The sequence below is a fragment of the Neltuma alba genome, unplaced genomic scaffold (genome assembly GCF_004799145.2).
Source record: "Neltuma alba isolate B1F8T4 unplaced genomic scaffold, ASM479914v2 tig00011546_pilon, whole genome shotgun sequence".
NCBI classification, from domain to species: domain Eukaryota; kingdom Viridiplantae; phylum Streptophyta; class Magnoliopsida; order Fabales; family Fabaceae; genus Neltuma; species Neltuma alba.
In genome coordinates, this window is record NW_021636207.1 from 32,328 (window position 1) to 51,492 (window position 19,165).

The following is a 19,165-nucleotide window of genomic DNA, read 5'->3' on the forward strand; positions in this document are numbered from 1 at the left end:
CCAGCAAGATTCAGTAGTTAAGTTATTTTAACATTAGCAGCTAATTATATAAACACCAATTTACTTGCAATAAGTATGCATAAATTGAACTCCAGAGGGTTCACTACCTTCGCCTTAGCTGGCTCCACCTCGTTCTTGATCGCAATGGTCGGAAGCCTATTAATATCCCAACCCAGAACATTACACACAGCATTTCCAAAGCTCTATGAGCCCTTTTGTTCTTCGTCCTTGATATTGACATTGAATGCCGCACAAGACCAACGCAATCATGAAACCTCTTTCCGGCATTCTTGTTATCAGCCACACCACAAACCAAACAACGAAATTCCCCACCTTCCCAGCATTTCTCGTAATATTTCCTGAGTTCATTATTTTCTCCAAATAGTTTCAAAAAGAACTCTCCCATCTCCTCCAATTCATCATCATCGTCCATATCATCCACATCATCATCAATGTCATCATAGGCACCATCATCATCACTGTCATCAGACCCAAACAAAAACTCACGGCAGGCTTGACGTGCCTTATACTGCACCTGCAACACCTCAAGTATCTCCTTTTCTTCAGCTGACAACGGATGCATCCCTTGAGTTGGATGGAACTCCAATGGCGGCCATCCTGAGACCACCGGAGCAGAATCTTGTGCCGGTGCCCACAACTATCAACAACAATGATAGTCAACAACTACCAAAATCTTGTTCAAGTCATATTTGTCGATGGTGCTCAGGTTGCCACCACAAACCATCAACGACTATGATTTGAACATTTTAAAGACAAGTTTCTAACATTTTGTTTATTTTGAATTTTTCACTCACTATTTACAAAATTCATAAATGGTTACCTCACCAACACGTTTAATAGTCTCATGAACAACTTCAACGTCCTGTTTAACTGGTTCACCAAGCTGCTCCACGGATACTTCATCATCTAATTTATCAGAAGATAAAGAACCATCTTTTCCATCAGCAGCATTATCATTTGTCTTGCCCTGCAATGTTACTTTAGTCCCACTAACTTACATGATCATAAAAAGTCAAATACCAACAATAAACTAATCAAACTAACTTACAATTTGAACTCAAAGTTATCCAATCTTTTAGCTTAAACTTAATCTCCAAAAATTTAACGAATACACAAGTTTATTCTTACCAATTAACAAACTCAGTTGCATATAAGTGACTCAGGAACACCTAGTGGATTAACCACTACCAGAGCCTGCTATTTTTTTTTTTTTCAGTTTATCCAGTAAAACTGATACTAAAGTTATACGAGCATCAGTTTTTCTGGTTAATTATTTAAAAACCAGTTTACTTGCAATAAGTATGCATAAATTGAACTCTAGAAGGTTCGCTACCTCTCCCTGAGCTGGCTTCACCTCATTCTTGATTACAATGGTTGGAAGCCTATTAATATCCCAACCCAGAACATTGCACACAGCATTTCCAAAAGCTCTATGGGCCCTTTGATTCTTTGTCCTCGATATTGACATCGAATGTTGCACAAGACCAACACAATCATGGAAACTCTTTCCGGCATTCTTGTTATCGGCCACACCACAAACCAAACAACGAAATTCCCCTTCTTCCCAGCATTTCTCGTAATAATTCCTCAGTTCATCATTTTCCCCAAATAGTTTCGAAAAGAACTTCCCTATCTCCTCCACCTCATCATCATCATCCATATCGTCCTCGTCATCTTCAACGTCGTCATCACTGTCATCATAATCGACCAAAAACTCACGGCAAGCTTGACGCGCCTTATACTGCACCTGCAACGCTTCAAGTTTTTCCTTTTCTTCCGCTGACAACGGACGGGTCGCCTGACTTGAACAGGGCTCCAATGGCGGCCATCCCGAGACCAACGGAGCAGAATGTTGCGTCGGCATTGGCCACTCGGGACCGGAATTCATATGGGGGTCGAGTCGAGTCCGCTTCCTGATGTCCCTCTTTTTTATGGGCTTCTTCTTCTTCTTCTTCCTCTCCGTATTCTTGAATGTGCTTGAATCTACGGGCTGGAGAGGCCTAGGATGATTAGAAACAAAAGGGTTAGGGGGCCGAGGTTTAAGGTTAACACTCCACTGATGAATCAAAGAATAGGGTCGAGCATTATTTGGGATATAAAAAGGGCGAGGGCTTGGTGGGGTTGGAGGACCTTGATGCCAGAGACTATGAAGGTAAATGACTTCGTTTCTCAACCTCTCTTCATCGTAGGGACCCTCCGAACCCATCAGAAGTTTTGAAGAGGAAAATCACTGTACGGACTTCCGGTGCCATCTCACTGTGTCATTTTTTCCCTCCTGTCTTGCAAGTCACACATTCATAAACCCTTGTCCCTCCCTGTTCCATTCCAACTTCCTAGACGAGTAGAGCCGAAATCCGGTGGAGCCGCTTAGGTTTAAAAATTGTGAGGGTCGACTTAAATTTTTTGAGAAAATTACAAATAAAAACCACTTAATATGTAAAATTATGATTTGGAACTCTTAATTTGAAAAATACTCCTCCGGTCCTTAATATAAGACCCATTTAATTAATTGATTAGATTAAGGAATTAGGTATGTTAGTTAATTATAAAAAATGTGATACGTTTTTCCTAAAACACCATAATCATCTTTAATATTCCCTCTCTACACTTGATTATGATTGAAGTATCTATAGGGGTAATTGAAAGAGAATTGAATATAAGAAATGGGTCTTATATTTAGAATCAAAACCAACTCACCAATTGGGTCCTATATTAAGGACCGGATAGTAGCAAATAAAGATCTGGTCCCATATTGTAAATATGAAATCTTGGTAAAATGTCTGAAATGCTTCTCAGCAAATTGTGATTTGGTCTACTAAAGTTGTCATTTACTAAAATGAACTTGTCATTTCCCATAATCAATTTGTTATTTGGCATATCCTCGACTAAATTGTGATTTAGTCTACTGAAATTGTCATTCGTTATAATAAACTTGTCATTTTTCATAGTCAACTTATCATTTGGTTGAGGGGTATTTCAGACATTTTACCAAGATTTTATATTTACAACACGAGACCGGACCTTTATTTATTATTTTTCAAATGAGAGATCCTAAATCACAATTTCACATATTGGTGGTTTTTATTTTCTATTTTTTCAAAAAAATTTTATTTAAATGAGAAACAGGTTTATAAAAATGGACTCTGTAAGACTAGAGGCTTAAATGGCCAGTCTTACAGGGTTAAGGGTTGGCTCGTTTAAGCCTTTTTATTTTTTTTGTTTTTCAATTTTTTTTTTGCATGATTCTAATAATAGTAATTTTTACATTGTTAATATTATTTTGAATATTTAGTTATTATTATTATTTTGAAATAAAATTTTACATAATGATTTGATTTATTTGGTTTTAGATAATAATTTGTTAAATTAAATTTTAAAAAATGAGTTAATTTGGATTTTAATAATGATTTGATTTATATTATATGTGTTGATATTTTTAAACTATATATACTTAGTAAAAGAGTATTTTTATACTTATATAACTTGTAATTCTATAATTTGGATTAGAAATTTATGAGTTTCAACAATAATACTCCTCAAACTAAAATAAAATAATAGCTAGACTGTACAATTTAAAAGTGAAATCCCTATAAAGAAGAAAAACTTGATATTTTTGATATGCAAGAAGAGCATACTCATAAAGAAAAGCAATTGGTTACAGTGATGATGAAGTTTTGAAAAATTAATGCTATTATTTATCTATTACATATTTGCACTATTGATGAAACTTTTGGATGTTGTTGTCTTGTTGATGGATGTTTATGATGTTCTTAGATGATGATTGGTATTTAGATATGATGATATATTTATATTTGTGACTTACTTCTATTCATATTTATGTCATTTATTAATAATTTCATTAGTTTATTTCTATTTTTGATTAAAAAAATATAAGAAATGTAAAAAATAGTATTTTTCCCCCTTTAAACGAGCCAAAAGCTTGCGGGTTGGCCTTGAGCCTATCAGTTTAAAGGTTGAGTCTAACCAATTGGGGTATTTCAGAAGTTTTCATCTTGCAGGGTCAATCATTTTAAACCCGTAGGCCCTGAGAGTGGGGCCAGCTTATATTCTCACCTTTGTACATGAGCAGGTTAGGTCCGGAACTCAGATCTTCCCACTACTTGTAACCGATCATTTTGGGCAAATATAAGGTCTGGATCGACCCAGTTGTATATTGGGTCATTGGGCTCACTTTTGAAGGCCAAGATAATAAATGCAAGTTGGGTGAAATTGGTGGAGAATATGAAAGGGGGAATTAGATTTATATCGGCCCAACTTTTTTTGGCTGGTTGTTAATTTTATTTACTCTCTTCGATTTTCCTTTTGGAGCATTTTCAGAAAGATCTTATTAGCTACGCTAAGAAAATCCCAAATACCTTGTAGAGTAATTTTAAACACATTACTTCACAAAAAATGCCGAATAATTTTATCCCTTAACAATAAAGATATGCAAAAACCCGGTATTCTGGTCCAATCTAATCCAACCCGAAATGCTTTGATCTTGTCCACTTCAGTCCAAAAAAACTATATAATAAAATTAGATCAGACTGGACCAGCTTGGTTGGTCGAGTTAGACTGGGTTTTGGACCAAATGACCAAACCACCTGGATTGGTCTTGTCTAATCTAGGTGAATTTTTTATTTTTCAATAATTTGTAATTTAGGTGTTACCCTTAATTTTTGTTTTAATATTTTTAGAGATTTTTATGTATTTATGATGAAGTCTTAATATTTTAGGATGTGTTTTATATTATTATAGGTATTTTTTATTATTTTAAATTGTATTTATCAAGTGAAAATCTTGCTTCCCATAAAGAAAAAAATTTGAAAAAAAAAAAGAAAATTAGAAACCTGAACTATCTGAACCAATCCACCAGTCTAGTGAACCAAGTCCAGTCCAACCCAATCTCAGGTCACCACTGGATAGAACCAAACCACAGACTACTAAAACCAACCCAACCAAAAATCAGGTTAAACTTCGAGTTAGGTTTTGGTCTAGTCCAGTCTGTCTGTTGTACCACCCTACTTAACAATATTGGATCATATATTGTTTTTTGGGAGAATTACAATCAAGTTTCATAGAAGATAAATAATTACTAAAAAGTCCCAATAACAACCTGAGCAACCTGTAATGACAAGTCTTACAGCAAAGAATAAAAACCTCTGGAACTTGTTTTGTAATTTTTTTTTCCTTTCATAGGATTTGATTGTACTCCCTCCGTTTCTTATTATAAGAGACATTTGATGCTTATGGCATGTTCCCATATATAAGAGACACTTAAAAGTTGTCTTTATTTTTTTGTATTGATTTCCTATTTTACCCTTATTTATTTTGTCTTCAACTCATACTCTCTCTCCCTTCCACTTCTCTTTCTTTTAATAATTTAATTGTTCTCTCTCATACTCTCTCTCCTTATAATGGGGCATTGTTGGAAAAAACATTATAGTTTTTACACATTAATTATTTTCAACTAATTTTAACTGTTTTTTTTATCAATGTAATTTGGTTATTTGTCTTTTATAATAAGGAACAGAGGGAGTAATTGTCTCTTGTTTTCTCAATGTAGTAGATGTTCTCGGTGGTTGAAAGGTGCATTGAATGTTGCATTAAATTAATGCTAGTAATTAATAGATGTAATAAATCTTAGTAATTGATACATGTCATAAATATAAAAGCATTCCAAAAACTTATACTCCCTCCCTTTTTATATATAAGCTTCAAATTTAAAAAAAAAAAGTGTGGTCCAATTTATAAGTTTTAATTTGAGTTTATCTTAACATTTAATATATTTTTTAATTTTACTCTTAATTATTTATTCTCTCTCTTTTGTTATAATATCTCTTATCACAGTTCTCTATACATTCTCTTTCTTCTTCTTTTTTTGTCATTTATTATGAGGGTATATTTAAAAACAAGATTATATTTCTAACCTATTTATTTCTTTTGACTAATTTTAACTAATTGTTTGTTATTTGCAAATTAGTTATTTGAAGCTTATATAGAAGACCGAAGGGAATATTAATTAATAAGAGATAGTACTCTTAGATGATATTAAACCAAACACGGTACGTGTTCAGATATGAGAGAAGTCTTTCTCTCCCTATATATATATATATATATATATATATATATATTGTTATAAAAGCAAAACATAAGCGGAGAGAAGGTAAGGGTGGATGGCCATAGAACTAAATTAGAACATTTATCTCTCTCTATTGTGGTACTTCATCTGCCCTTTGACTCATTCAAGGAAGATGAAGAAAGCTCAGGATCGAAAGAGGCACGAAGAATTGTGGGGCACAAATCAAAAATAGAACTGCGGTGAATAAAATGAGCTACTTGAAATGTGTGGTGAAGACCCTATGCTTGGTAGAAAGGAAATGGAGGAGAGGGGGGAAAATTTTTCATGAGCTCAATTTAAACAATTGGAGAAGTAAGGTTTTAAAATTTTAACAGAAGAAAGTTATAAGATAGAGTAATAAAAGTTAATTAAAAGTTTTTAACACACTTTTTCAATTTTTTAAATTGAGTTCATTAAAATTTTTCCCTCCTCCTCTCCTTTCTATTTTCCTTATACCAAACAGATCCTAAGGTTGCATAATCCTCCTGCTCCTATTGCAAGACAAACTAATAGCAGTGTGAAACTAGGAGGCTACGATATTCCACCAAAAACAACAGTGATTGTGAATGCACGGGGACTACAGAGAGATAAAGATCAGCGGGAGGGTCCTGAAGAGTTTGTTGCAGAGAGATTTGAGAACAGTGAGGTTGATTTTAAAGGCCATATAAATATTTCCAGTTATACCCTTTGGATTTGGAAGAAGAGGATGTCCTGGATTGTCATTTGGAGTAGCTTCAGTTGAACCTACACTTTGTAATCTCTTGTTTTGGTTCGATTGGAAGCTGCCAGGCGGTGTAGAGGACATAGACATGAGTGAGGCAAATGTTCTTACTGGGGACAGCGGCCTCTTCATCATCTTCAACCAATTCCATATTACTCTTTCTGCCCTGCAACTACCACTTGACCTTATTATTCTATAATCGCTTCCGTTTGCAGTGGCTGGTTTGATGCATGCTAATAAATTTTATTTCCGAGGGAAGAGTAAAATAATTCTACTCGGTACTTAATATAAGAGTTAGTTGACTAATTTGAGTAGATTAAGAAGATTAGTTAAATTAGTTATTTGTAATACATAGATTTTGTTTTTCTTAAAATACCCTTGCTAATAGTATATATTAGCTGAAACCACTATTTGATAAAACCTCTAGTAAATATAATTATTACAAGGACACTTCAGAGAAAAATGGATAATAAAATGAATGGGATTTTATATTTAAAACAAATTGAATGTCCAACTAACTTTTATATTAAGGACTCACAGTGCTGATGAGCTAGTTTGTATTGTAATGACTACTTTATCATGTCTGCCAATGTTTCCCAGCAATGTCCCATTCCGATATTGTTGTTCAATGATTCATTTATATTCAAGTGATGTTAAATGTGATGAGCACAAATTTAAAAATTAGTATGTTAGGTGGGAGAATCGCCTGATGAACGCCTATAAACGCCACTTCTCTTGCGAGGCTTTCTGATTCAGGACTTACTAATTTAATCCCGTTCGAGAGCTAATAATCCTAATGACCAACTTCACTACACTTCATTCAGTCTTTCCATTTGAATCCTTTAAACTTATAAGCTCCACTTTTTTTTTTTTTTTTGAGGTTGCTTAATGTGAAACTGAAAATAATTAACGAAGAAATGAGTACTCCAACCTGTTTAGTCACACAAATATTTATATATATTATCATTATTTATTAAGGGACTGAAAATGGGTAGGAGACAAGTGAAGGAAAAAAGACACATGCAGATTCCTGTAAGTAAAACACTTGTCGACATGCATGTAATTTCTTGTCCATCTGTAGAATATATAAAGATACATACTGGTCAACATATATTTTTGTCACAACATGCATGTAATTTCTTCCTCTTTACTGAACACTTGTCAGTCATGCATGCATGTAATCTTATGAATTTACTTACACGCATTGCCATTTTCTCATCAAGTTCTTTTCTTTTCTTTTAATTTTTTGGGAATTGATTCGGTTATATGCTGAAAGTGTTGGCAGGATATGTGTGTCAGAAAATAAAATTAATTAAATGGATTGAAAAAAATGAGTTAATAAAATACTCCTCCGGGCTCCAGTCATAAATATAAGACCTATTTCGTAGTGTATACGAAAAGGGTCTTATATTTAGAACCGGAGGAGTACAAAAGAAAAATATATTTCATGTTATATTTTTTTTACTAGCTCCTTGTAATTGGAATGATACATGCTTGTCCATGTCAATAACATATGTCTATATCTAAACATAATATACAAATTTAAAAAAATTAAATTACGTATGCATGTATGTATGTTTACAAACCATAGATCCTATCTACTCCGGATCGGATTTACGGGTAGAAATTAAAACCAGGATCGACCCAATTGTAATTGGGCCATGGGTCTGTGTTTTGAAGGCCTTAATATGAGAGGGAAATTGGGTGAAATTACGGGCCCATCTATTTTTTGGCGGAGGTCACAAAATTAGAGGATCGGAACGGATGATAAACTAATGAAATTTCACCTGCAAAACAAATCATATAAATATAATATCGTATACTCATAAAGATAAGACACTTGGAAAATTAAAATGTACCTAAATCTGTTCATTAATTAATTTTTATAATTACCCCTTGACACAGTTAAACCTAACGGGCATACTTTGGTCCAATGCAAGTTCCTTAAAAACTTAATATTTGACACAAAACTAATCAAAATATAGAGATATATCATAAATGATTTGAAATTGTCAATCCCTAAGAAGGCGAGTTTGTGTTTGGCCGTCTTATCTAATAGTGATTTTAGATAGTTTGAGTAAAGCATTTTTTTTTAGTCATAACTTGCATATTCATTATCTCATTTATATAGGTTTCGAACTCACAATCTCATACTTAAAAAAGTACTTGAGAAAGAAGGAAGACTTAAGATCGTGCAAAGCATTTTAGCTTTTATATATTGTTTTCATATTTTTATAGGTCCCACCATAACCTTAGCATTAATCGACAATTGTTGGGTCACTTCACTGGTTAGCTTAACGTGTCATAGTGGCATTGACCTTACCTTGTTGCATTTAAGAAAACCGGGGTGTTGGGATCTATATATACATATAATCTAATACAGTTATATCGACATATGCACACTTTCATTTCATGCATGAAAGGAGCTATGGCTGTAGAACTAAATGAACGCCTTTACATTTCCCTCTTCTCTTGCTTCATCTTCTTTCTCATTGCGTTGAAGCTCACAAGAAGGAGAAGCAACTCCAATCTTCCTCCTTCTCCTCCAAAACTACCCATCATCGGAAATCTTCATCAGATAGGCAAACTTGTGTTATTACACCATTCTTTCCGAGATCTGTCCCACAAGTATGGCCCTCTCATGCTGCTTCACTTGGGCCAAACCCCAACTCTGGTGGTCTCTTCTGCAGATCTTGTCAGAGAAATGGCCAAATCCCACGACGTCGTTTTCTCCGACCGTCCTTTAATCACAGCCGGAGAGGCCCATTTCTTTGGATGCAACGATGTGATCTTTGCACCTTACGGGGAAGGGTGGAAACAGAGAAGGAAAGTCGCTGTTGCAGAATTTCTGGCCTTAGCGAAAGTAAGATCCTTTCAGTTCATAAGTGAAGGGGAAGTTGCAGTCTTGGTTAATGAGATTCGTGAAGCTTGCATGAAGAACAATGAAGGATCATCGTCTTCTGTAGTATCAGTAAATTTGTTTCAGATGATGGTGGTAACTTCGATCAACATAATGAGCAGATGTGTGTTTGGTCACAAGTATGAAATGGGAGAGATAGTAATGGAAATGTTGCATCAAATCGGAGAGTTCAGTTTTGGAGATTTCTTCCCTTCTCTGTGGTGGATGGATCTTGTTACAGGTCTGCTTCCAAGAATGAAGGCCACTTCGAGAAAATTACAGAATTTCATCGACCACATGATTGAACTACACAGCAGCAAGCACATGAATAGTCATGAAAATAACAACTTATTGGATGTTCTGCTTCAACTTCATCACCATCCCATGCCTCACTCTGACCTCTCGCTACTTAGCATCAAGACAATAGTAGCGGTATTTCTCTGTCTGTCTGTCTGTCTCTCTCTCTCTCTCTCTCTATATGTATATCTTTGTTGGGTTTGAGGCCTCTAACACGCTCTCTCTAATACGCTTTGTAAGGCCCCAGTTTCTCAAATATTTCTTTCTCTTCTCTTTGAGCATTAGATTTTTTGCATAAAATAAATGACATTTTGATATATGAAATGGTGAAGTTTTGAACTTTGTACGATTTTTCAAACAAAATACGTAGTAATTAAATCATAATTACACAATTTGAGAGTATTTTTCCGTCCATAAATATGTGTTTGTGTTTTTATATCTGTCTCTGTGTCTAATTTACACATCAAAACGCCAGGATATGTTTGTGGCAGGAGTGGACGCAACTTCAACTACAGTTGAATGGGCTATGGCGGAGCTGATGAGACGTGGAGGGAAAATGAAGAGAGCACAGGAAGAGGTACGAGGAATTGTGGGACACAAACCTACAATTGATCAAACCGATGTGAGTGAGATGAAGTACTTAAAATGTGTGGTGAAAGAAACTCTGAGATTGCATCCACCTGGTCCTCTTTTGGCTCCCAGAAAAACTTTAAGCAGTGTGAAACTAGGAGGGTACGATATTCCCCCTAAAACGAAAGTGCTTGTAAATGTTTGGGCAATCCACAGGGATCCCAAGTACTGGGAAAGGCCTGAAGAGTTTGTTCCAGAGAGATTTGAGAAGAGTGAAATTGATTTCAAAGGCCAAGACTTTGAGCTTATTCCCTTCGGTTTTGGAAGAAGAGGGTGTCCTGGACAATCCTTTGGGATCGCTTCAGTTGAATATGCTCTTGCCAATCTCTTATACTGGTTCGATTGGAAGCTTCCTGACGATGGAACATCTTCCTCTGCCATGGACATAGATATGAGTGAGGCAAGTGGCCTTGTCGTCTCCAAGAAGATACCACTTCTTCTGCAACCAATCCCGCACCCTACCTTTGTCCCTGAAACTTGCGACACTGCTTAAATATCTTCATCATCATCGTCATCATTTTCGCTTTTCTCTCAGTTGTTAATAAATGATCTTGCGTGCCTTGTATCTTTAATTTACTGAGTCAAGATCTGTGTGCATGCATGCATGAGTTTGTATCGTAGTTTATTTTTCGTTTATAATTAGGATGGAAATAAGTCAGGCCGGGCCTGTTCCAGCCTTTAACAGGCCTGACTTGTGATGAGGTCTATTGGTCTGAGCCTAGCTTGCGACTTATGAAAGGCTTTTTGTTTGGCCTAAACCTGGCCTGTGACTTGTTAAAAGGCTTGTTTTTTTAACAAATTTCAAACACATATAAATCAATTCAAAATTACAATAATTCAACCTGATTTATCTAAAATACAAACAGAAAATATAAAATTACCAAATTAACACAATTTATAAAACGTGTTCCCTTAGGTAAAAAAAAAAAATCAAATATGAAAAATTATTAGAAAACATAATTTCACTTTGGTATAAAAGTATCACTTCATCCCATCTCTAGTATAAAAATTAGTTGATGACTAGATCTAGTTTAAAATATGAAACGTTGTTAATCCCTTTTATATTTTAAATTTATCATTTGTTCAAACTAATTTACTAGCAAAATGATATTTGATCTTGTTGTTACACATGCTTGTTTTTAAAAAGATATGTTACATTTATTATAATTTATTTATTTATTTAAATTAATTAAGCAACTATTATGATAAGAATTAGATTGAGCACACATATACAGTCTAAAACATAATAGGTTAGTTATATATATATATATATATTCTATATAAGATTAATATGAAAAGCATGGATCAAATTCTTTTATTTTTTTTAGTGCACTCATTTTTTCTTTCTCTGTCCAAATATGTGTCATTATTATACATACATCAATTATTTTTATTATAGAGAATGGAAATAAAATGAAGCATGCAATAAGCTCTGAATAACATATTTATGTGGGTGGAGTTTTCTTAATTAACCAATCAAAATAGAAGATTTCCTCCTGTTCATTTACAATTTTAATCTAAAAAAACAAAAGATGACAGGCACAGACCACCTGACAGGCCTAATAGGCTTATTATCAGGCTTGACCCTAGTTTGATAAAGTAAACAGGCTATTTTACAAGCTTGAGTTTGTTCTGATATTTAAATAGGCCAGGCTATTTATAAGGTGGCCTCTAACAGGCCGCTTGGCCTATTTCCAACCCTATTTATAATGCTTGTTACTTGCCAAAGATAAGGTCCACTCGAAGCCTTTGATTTAGCTATGTGAAGAAGCTCCTTTTGACATGCGGGGTGAATACACACAACCTCTGATCCTTAATATTAATATAAAACCTAATTAACTAATTTGAAAAAAATTAAAAATGTTATTAAATTACTTTAAACTATTTATATTTATTGTTTTTCTCCAAACTAACTCACTTCATCTATAAATTGATATATAATCTAATAATCGATATAAATATTTAAGAAAGATCACATAACATATGATAAAATTTAGTAATTTTTCTAATCTCTTCAAATTAATTAACTGAATCATGTATTAAAGACTAGAGCTAGGTAGTATAAAGAATACCTTAGCTATGCATGCATGCATGTTGCAAGTGCTTTAATGAATGTGGATTAACTATAGGATGCCCAACTAATTAATTTGTTATTTTGAAGGATTTTTCTCTTGGTGGCCTAATCATCGCGGATAATGAAAATATGAGCTAATGATTTGTAAATAATAGTGCTTGATATAAAATTTCCTTAATTATCATATGTAATACACTAGTGCAGAAGGACCTTTAACACCGGTTAAAAAAAACATTTTTACATCGGTTTCACAGGGTCTGATTGTTTAGCTAGTGTAGAAAATGATATTTCTAAACTCACTGGACTCACAACCAGTCTAGAAAGTTTGTTATTCTTTTTTAAGCACAAAAAAATAAACAAACTTTCTACAAATCATATCATTTCAACTAAAAAATATGATACAAATATATAAAAAAAATTAAAGGGAATAACTAAAATTCTATATGATGATAAACTAGTAGGGGAACCAAACCTACTAAAATATATTTGTGTAAACACAAACGCGAATAGAACAAAACTCTTCAATTTTTGATTTCTGTCCCACAAATCTGATTGATTAACGGTTAGCAGTTTCAATGCGTAATTTTTCTAGCTAGTAAATATGGATATAAAAATATAGTTTAGACAATAAAACATAACCGAGCCTTACACATAATATTTTGACATCGAAGAACATATCTAGAAGCAGAAAAGAACAAACCAAGCAGCAAAACATATTTCTATCAAAACACCCATATGCAATGCATTATTCCAGAGCAAACCCCGCAGGAGAAGAATTGGAAAATGAGAGAACTAAAGTTTAAAAGGTTAAAAAAATTATTTACAGTATAAAGTTTAGGAATATTTCATATAATTTAGCTTAATTTATATGAATATGTACTCCATTCTCCTGCAGACAATGTGCCTCTAAAAATTTCACTGAGTCGTAAAATCTGCATTAAATCTGATATGTCTATAGCTATACTCATGAAATTTTTTATTCACCAGATAAATAACTTTTAAACTAAGTTACTAAGAATGATGAAACCAAATATCTATATTTGCAAGACTATGTACACGTATAGACAAGTTTTCCAATAATTGGTGCGCAGATTGCAGAGGCAACAGGTCTAGATTTCTGACACTAGAAGGTAGGAAACAGATGAAGATTCGGATACTTTTAATTTGTGTAACTGAATGAAAGATACATCTCATTGCATGTAATCTTATTCTTCTTATACACTTGTTAAATTATTTAAATCAAATTAAAATTGTTAAATCTTTTTGTATACATTTGTCAAAGTGATTCCCCTCTATGAAGACGCTTGTCATTGTGCATGTAATCTCCTTTGTGATGTTATGCATAGTGGGTATTCCTTGCATGGTCATATAGTAATGTCTCAATCAATATCATTATCACACTTTATAAATATGTGTGGTTTAGTCCCCACACTAGAAGACTATGTGTGTTTGATTCCTAGTTAGGAAGAGGATTTTGACATCTTGCGAAGCAAATTTTTTTTTCCGGGAGAATTACTATGAGTCTTAAAAACAAGAATGTAATTGTCAAAATGTTATGATTGACAAATAAGTCTTGCACTGCAATTTGTCATTATATTTTGTTCAATTGTTATGAAATTTTATTAATTATATTCTTTCTATAAAACTTTGTAACAATTCTTTCCTTTTTGGATAAAATTATTTTCATTCCAAAAGAAGATTCAACAATAGTACATATAAATTAAACACTTTTGATGCTAAAATCTTTTAAATACACACACGCTTTGAAAAAAAAAAAATACAAACACGTATAGACAAATTGTCATATAGTTGCATGTTGCAGAAATTATGGGAGGAGCATCGAGCCTAGCTAGAGATTCCTGACTCTCTAGTATCCATTGAATGGTCCATACGTCTTTATTTGAATTTAATTTCTTCTTTTTTGAATAGCAGGTATGATCCAACACTTGTCAAAAACTGTTATAAGAGTTTTGTTTTTGATAATAAGTGTCGTAAGGCTTTAATGAAACAAAGAAACAATAGTAACTACCTTCTTGTACTTTTTATAAGATATAAACAATTGAATTAAATAGATTAAGAAATTAACTAAAATTAGTTAATGTAATAATGTGTAGGAAATTTGAGAGAGTGTGTGTGTGTCCCCCCCCCCAATGCACCTTTATTTATGAAGGGGGTGAGTGGTAGATATGTTTTATGTATATTATTTGCAATCTTTAATATAAGAACTGGTTGACTAATTTGAGTTAATGAATAAAATTAGTTAATTTAATTGTTTGTAATATATGTGTTGTCTTTTCTAAAATACTATTGCTAATCATGTATATAAGCTAAAATTACCATTTGATAAAATATTTAACTTGTGTAATTACTACAAGAACTACTTTAAGAAAAAATAGATAAATATGAGATTCCAAGTTAATTAGAACCTTATACTAAAGACCAAATTGAATATCAAACTAGCTTATATATATATATATATATATATATATATCATTTAGAAGCTAATAAAGGTTGATTCAATAATGAAAGTTGCATCGATCCTTGTAAGTTCTTGGAATCAATCAATTCATCAATAGCAGGAGCAGGGCTAGAGATTTCTGACTCTATATATAGGAAACAGATGAAAGTTTTGGATAAATTTCTAAACATGCATGCATGCAAATCTGTCTCCATGTTGAATTGAACCATAAATGCTTGTTGGGGAAAAAAAAACAGATGATAGATGCTTCTCAGTGCATACATGTGATCTTATTCTTGTTCTTTTTTTGAATGACAGGTATAATCAAGCACTTGTTGAACATGCATCTAATCTCCAATATTTTTTCCAACTAAAAGCTTGCCGTTTGTTATATATAAACAAGTATATGTGAACAATTAAAATTTCCTGAAGCTTAATATATACAAATTAAGAGTTATTTTTGAGCTCGTGATTTACTAATCTAACCTCCCTAACTCAAGTCCGCCATCAGTCTTAGTGAAAAAAATATGCTATTCAATATGGTCCATAATTAAACTTTCAAAAGACATTTTAATTTTAAAAAAAATGCTTCATTATTCTTTTTCATTTTATTCTATATATTAAACATTCTATAAGATTTATTGATTGTGTTCAAAAAGTTTACTTTTGTAATTTTTAATTTATCCACATTTTTATTATTCCTCTTTTCTAATTGCAAAAACTTATTACGACTTTATTATTTACATATTTTGCCCTTTATATATGGATGCCTTGAGATATTGACCATCACCTTCAACCTCGTTTTCGAACTTCCAACGATATGGCTCTTCATCTTCCCCAGGCTGCTTCTCTCCCTTTTGGCTCTCTCACTAAAATGCTTCCTCTGAATAAAACATCCTCTTCTGTTTCAGCCATATCCAAAAGCTTCAATGCTACTACTTCTCTTAAAATCCAATGCAAGGCCCCATCAGTTATTGTTTCTGATCAAAGCCAGCAAGTTTCTCGTCGATCTGGAGACTTCAAGCCTGATGTTTGGCACTACGACTATATTAAGTCATTGGACAATAATTATAAGGTTTTCTTTAACTTATTCCCAACTTAATTATAACTAAAGACAAAGATTATGGTTGGTAATTTAGTTTCATTTCTTCCTAAGATTATTTCAAATCAAGTGATCATTATATTAGTTATCAATGCAACATGCAGGAACATGCATATGAAGAAGAAAGCAGAATGCTTAGGGCTGAAGTTAGGGTATTTCTTTCAGACACAGTGAATCCTCTGCAACAACTTGAGCTTATTGACACCTTACAAAGGCTTGGACTAGCTTATCATTTCAAGAGTGAAATAAACAAAATGCTGGAAAATATTTACAGCGTGGACAAGTTCAAGAACAAGCAGAATCTGCATGCCACAGCTCTTGAATTTCGACTCTCAAGGCAACATGGCTATGATATACCTACAGGTATAATATTTACATGTGAGGATCAATTGAGGAGATTAAGAAAGCTAAATAAATCACTTTAAAGTATTTTTTTTCCAAATTAATTTACTTGATTTATAAACTAATATAAATCTAGCAATACACATAATATCTCATATAGATTATGTAACATGTACCATAATTGAGTCATTTATTTAGCTTTATTAATCTTGTCAGATTAGTCAACTGGGTCTTATATTAAGAACTAAAGATAGTATAAAATTTCACTTTTGCACTTATATGAATGATAGTTCTTAAATTACTTGAACTATTTGCTGCTGCAGATGTGTTTGATAGCTTTATAAACGATGAGGGTGATTTTCAAACGAGTTTATCTCAGGATATTAAGGGAATGCTTTCATTATATGAAGCTTCATTTCTTTTAATGGAAGACGAAACTATTTTGGAAAAAGCTACAGATTTTACCTCAAAGTCTCTTAGAGATTTTATGAGCAGGAACCCTGGACATGAACTGACATCCCAAGTGAAACATGCTATGGAGGTTCCATTACATTGGAGGCTACCAAGATGGGAGGCTCGTTGGTTCATTAGTGAATATGAAAGAATGCCTAATATGAATTCCAACTTGCTTCAGCTTGCCAAATTGGATTATAACATGCTTCAAGCCATGTATCAGGAGGAAGTGAAGTCCAATATAAGGTACAATATACATGCTACTCCTTTCTATCATTATTATAAGCATTTGATTACAACTTTACATAAATTAATGAAGTTAATTAAAATTAGTTATTTCTTATAAAATATCAAAACTATCATCAATAAAATTGATTAGCTACAGGAGATTGGTTTTAGTTCACAAATTTTATAATTAGTTTGGGATGCTAGGTGAAAAAAAAAAATTTCAGACAAAACATATTATATATAAAACATGTTTGTAGTCCTCATAATAGAGATTTGAGGGAGTAGTAAAAATCTAGACCATTCGAATTGAAATCACTAAAACGAAATGGGTAATTTATGATATAAAAATCCCTCTTAAAACAATGAAAATTCGCTACACAAACTGTTTTGCAATGAACTATTTTGTCTTTAGTTAAGGAGTTAATTTTTTTTAACAATTGTTTTCGTGAAAGATTTACAATAGATTCATGAATGATTTATAATTTTTTTTGCAGTTGATAAATTATTTTTGTACTAACATCGTTGTAATACCCTCTAACAAAAAGGGATTTTCTAGTGAAAAATTCCGCAAGAAAAATCTCAAAAGTATGAGAGAAAAAACTTGGACAATCTAGAAAGAAACGTTTCTCCCAAATTCTAACTATATGACTTTGGATACTATTTTTATTTGCTTGATAACATGGATACTCTTTTTCAAGCAACAATGTTAGCAGTTTCGTTTAGTAAAATAAGATAACTGATCAGTTAATATGGACAACGTAAATTTATACTGATGCTAAATTTTTTTGTTTCATTTGAAGATGGTGGGAGAGAACTGGTCTGGAAGAGAAGATCAATTTTTACAGGTGTAGGGTGGTGGACAACTATCTCTGGGGCTTAGGAATGAAGGAAGAACCACATGTTGAAAAGTTAAGAAGAGTTATTGGAAATCTTTGCGCCATAATAACCTTGACCGATGATATGTATGATGTTCATGGGACTTTGGACGAATTAGAGCTCTTCACAGAAGCTATTCTCAGGTTTGAATTTTAATTGCTTCATTCATCATCCCTTAAATGATGTTAAAGATTGTACTTATTTTTAAGAATCGATTAATCTTACTAATTATCAAATTCTAGGTGGGATGCAAATGACTTAGACAGTCTCCCAGATTACATGAAAGTGTCATTTTTTGCAATCTATAACCTTGTGGATGAACTTGCTTCTGACATTCAGATAGAAAAAGGGCTCAATGTCTATTCATACCTAAAAAAAGGGGTATGATATGTGTTAATTATTTGTTTTATTATACTTGTTTCTACGTACTCTCTTAAGTGTCTTGTTATTATCTATAATACGTATGATATTAATTATTACATTAATTTAACCTAATTAAATATTTCAGTGGCAAGATTTCTGTAAGGCATTTAGGGTTGAGGCCAGATGGTACCATGGTGGAAAAACGCCAAGCCTGAAACAATATTTGGAAAATGGATGGGTTTCAATTGGAGGGCCTCTTTTACATTTTCATGCTTATCTTTTGATGCCAAATAATCGTATCAACGACCAGGACCTGAACTTCATTTCCTTACACCAGCATTCAGATCTACTTCACGTATCAGGACTTAATTTCCGCCTTCTCAATGACCTCGGATCATTTAAGGTATCGATGAAACAAATAAGGCAAGGGACCTCTAATGCCGTACTCTTTGATGTCCCTTATAAATGTTCCAACCTCCAAAATATTGTTTTAATTTTTCTGCTAATTGTTAGATTCTACATAAAAATAGTTGGCATTTTCATATCTTATTGGCATAAAATGATGCACAACTTTAGAGTT

At 33.0% G+C, this 19,165-nt stretch overlaps 3 protein-coding genes across 3 annotated transcripts; 2 read left to right on the forward strand and 1 right to left on the reverse strand.

The window, feature by feature from the left end:
- Positions 1 to 103: 103 nt before the first annotated feature.
- LOC114714869 (uncharacterized) lies at positions 104 to 2,261 on the reverse strand. Its single transcript, XM_028899652.1, has 3 exons — positions 1,355 to 2,261; positions 842 to 988; positions 104 to 658 (listed from the first exon to the last, which is right to left on the reverse strand). Exons 1-3 carry the CDS (start codon positions 2,225 to 2,227, stop codon positions 104 to 106), a joined length of 1,575 nt encoding a protein of 524 aa, XP_028755485.1. The 5' UTR covers positions 2,228 to 2,261.
- Positions 2,262 to 9,291: 7,030 nt separating this feature from the next.
- LOC114714870 (cytochrome P450 71A1-like) lies at positions 9,292 to 11,182 on the forward strand. Its single transcript, XM_028899653.1, has 2 exons — positions 9,292 to 10,194; positions 10,535 to 11,182. The coding sequence occupies exons 1-2, from the start codon at positions 9,292 to 9,294 to the stop codon at positions 11,180 to 11,182; spliced, it is 1,551 nt and encodes a 516-aa protein (XP_028755486.1).
- A 4,859-nt stretch (positions 11,183 to 16,041) lies between these two features.
- LOC114714871 (myrcene synthase, chloroplastic-like) lies at positions 16,042 to 18,800 on the forward strand. Its single transcript, XM_028899654.1, has 5 exons — positions 16,042 to 16,296; positions 16,428 to 16,686; positions 16,989 to 17,364; positions 18,147 to 18,365; positions 18,731 to 18,800. The coding sequence occupies exons 1-5, from the start codon at positions 16,042 to 16,044 to the stop codon at positions 18,798 to 18,800; spliced, it is 1,179 nt and encodes a 392-aa protein (XP_028755487.1).
- Positions 18,801 to 19,165: the final 365 nt, after the last annotated feature.

Bases quoted from the DNA above. Each gene is read 5' to 3' on its own strand.
- LOC114714869 (XM_028899652.1), bottom strand. From the start codon at position 2,227: ATGGGTTCGGAGGGTCCCTACGATGAAGAGAGGTTGAGAAACGAAGTC. The intron at 989-1,354 runs GTAGCGAACCTT...GTAACATTGCAG, and splicing joins TGAAGCCAGCTCAGGGAGAG to GGCAAGACAAATGATAATGC. The intron at 659-841 runs GTAACCATTTAT...TGTTGTTGATAG, and splicing joins CTATTAAACGTGTTGGTGAG to TTGTGGGCACCGGCACAAGA.
- LOC114714871 (XM_028899654.1), top strand. From the start codon at position 16,042: ATGGCTCTTCATCTTCCCCAGGCTGCTTCTCTCCCTTTTGGCTCTCTC. The intron at 17,365-18,146 runs GTACAATATACA...TTTCATTTGAAG, and splicing joins GAAGTGAAGTCCAATATAAG to ATGGTGGGAGAGAACTGGTC. The intron at 18,366-18,730 runs GTTTGAATTTTA...TAAATATTTCAG, and splicing joins TTCACAGAAGCTATTCTCAG to TGGCAAGATTTCTGTAAGGC.
- LOC114714870 (XM_028899653.1), top strand. From the start codon at position 9,292: ATGGCTGTAGAACTAAATGAACGCCTTTACATTTCCCTCTTCTCTTGC. The intron at 10,195-10,534 runs GTATTTCTCTGT...TCAAAACGCCAG, and splicing joins GCATCAAGACAATAGTAGCG to GATATGTTTGTGGCAGGAGT.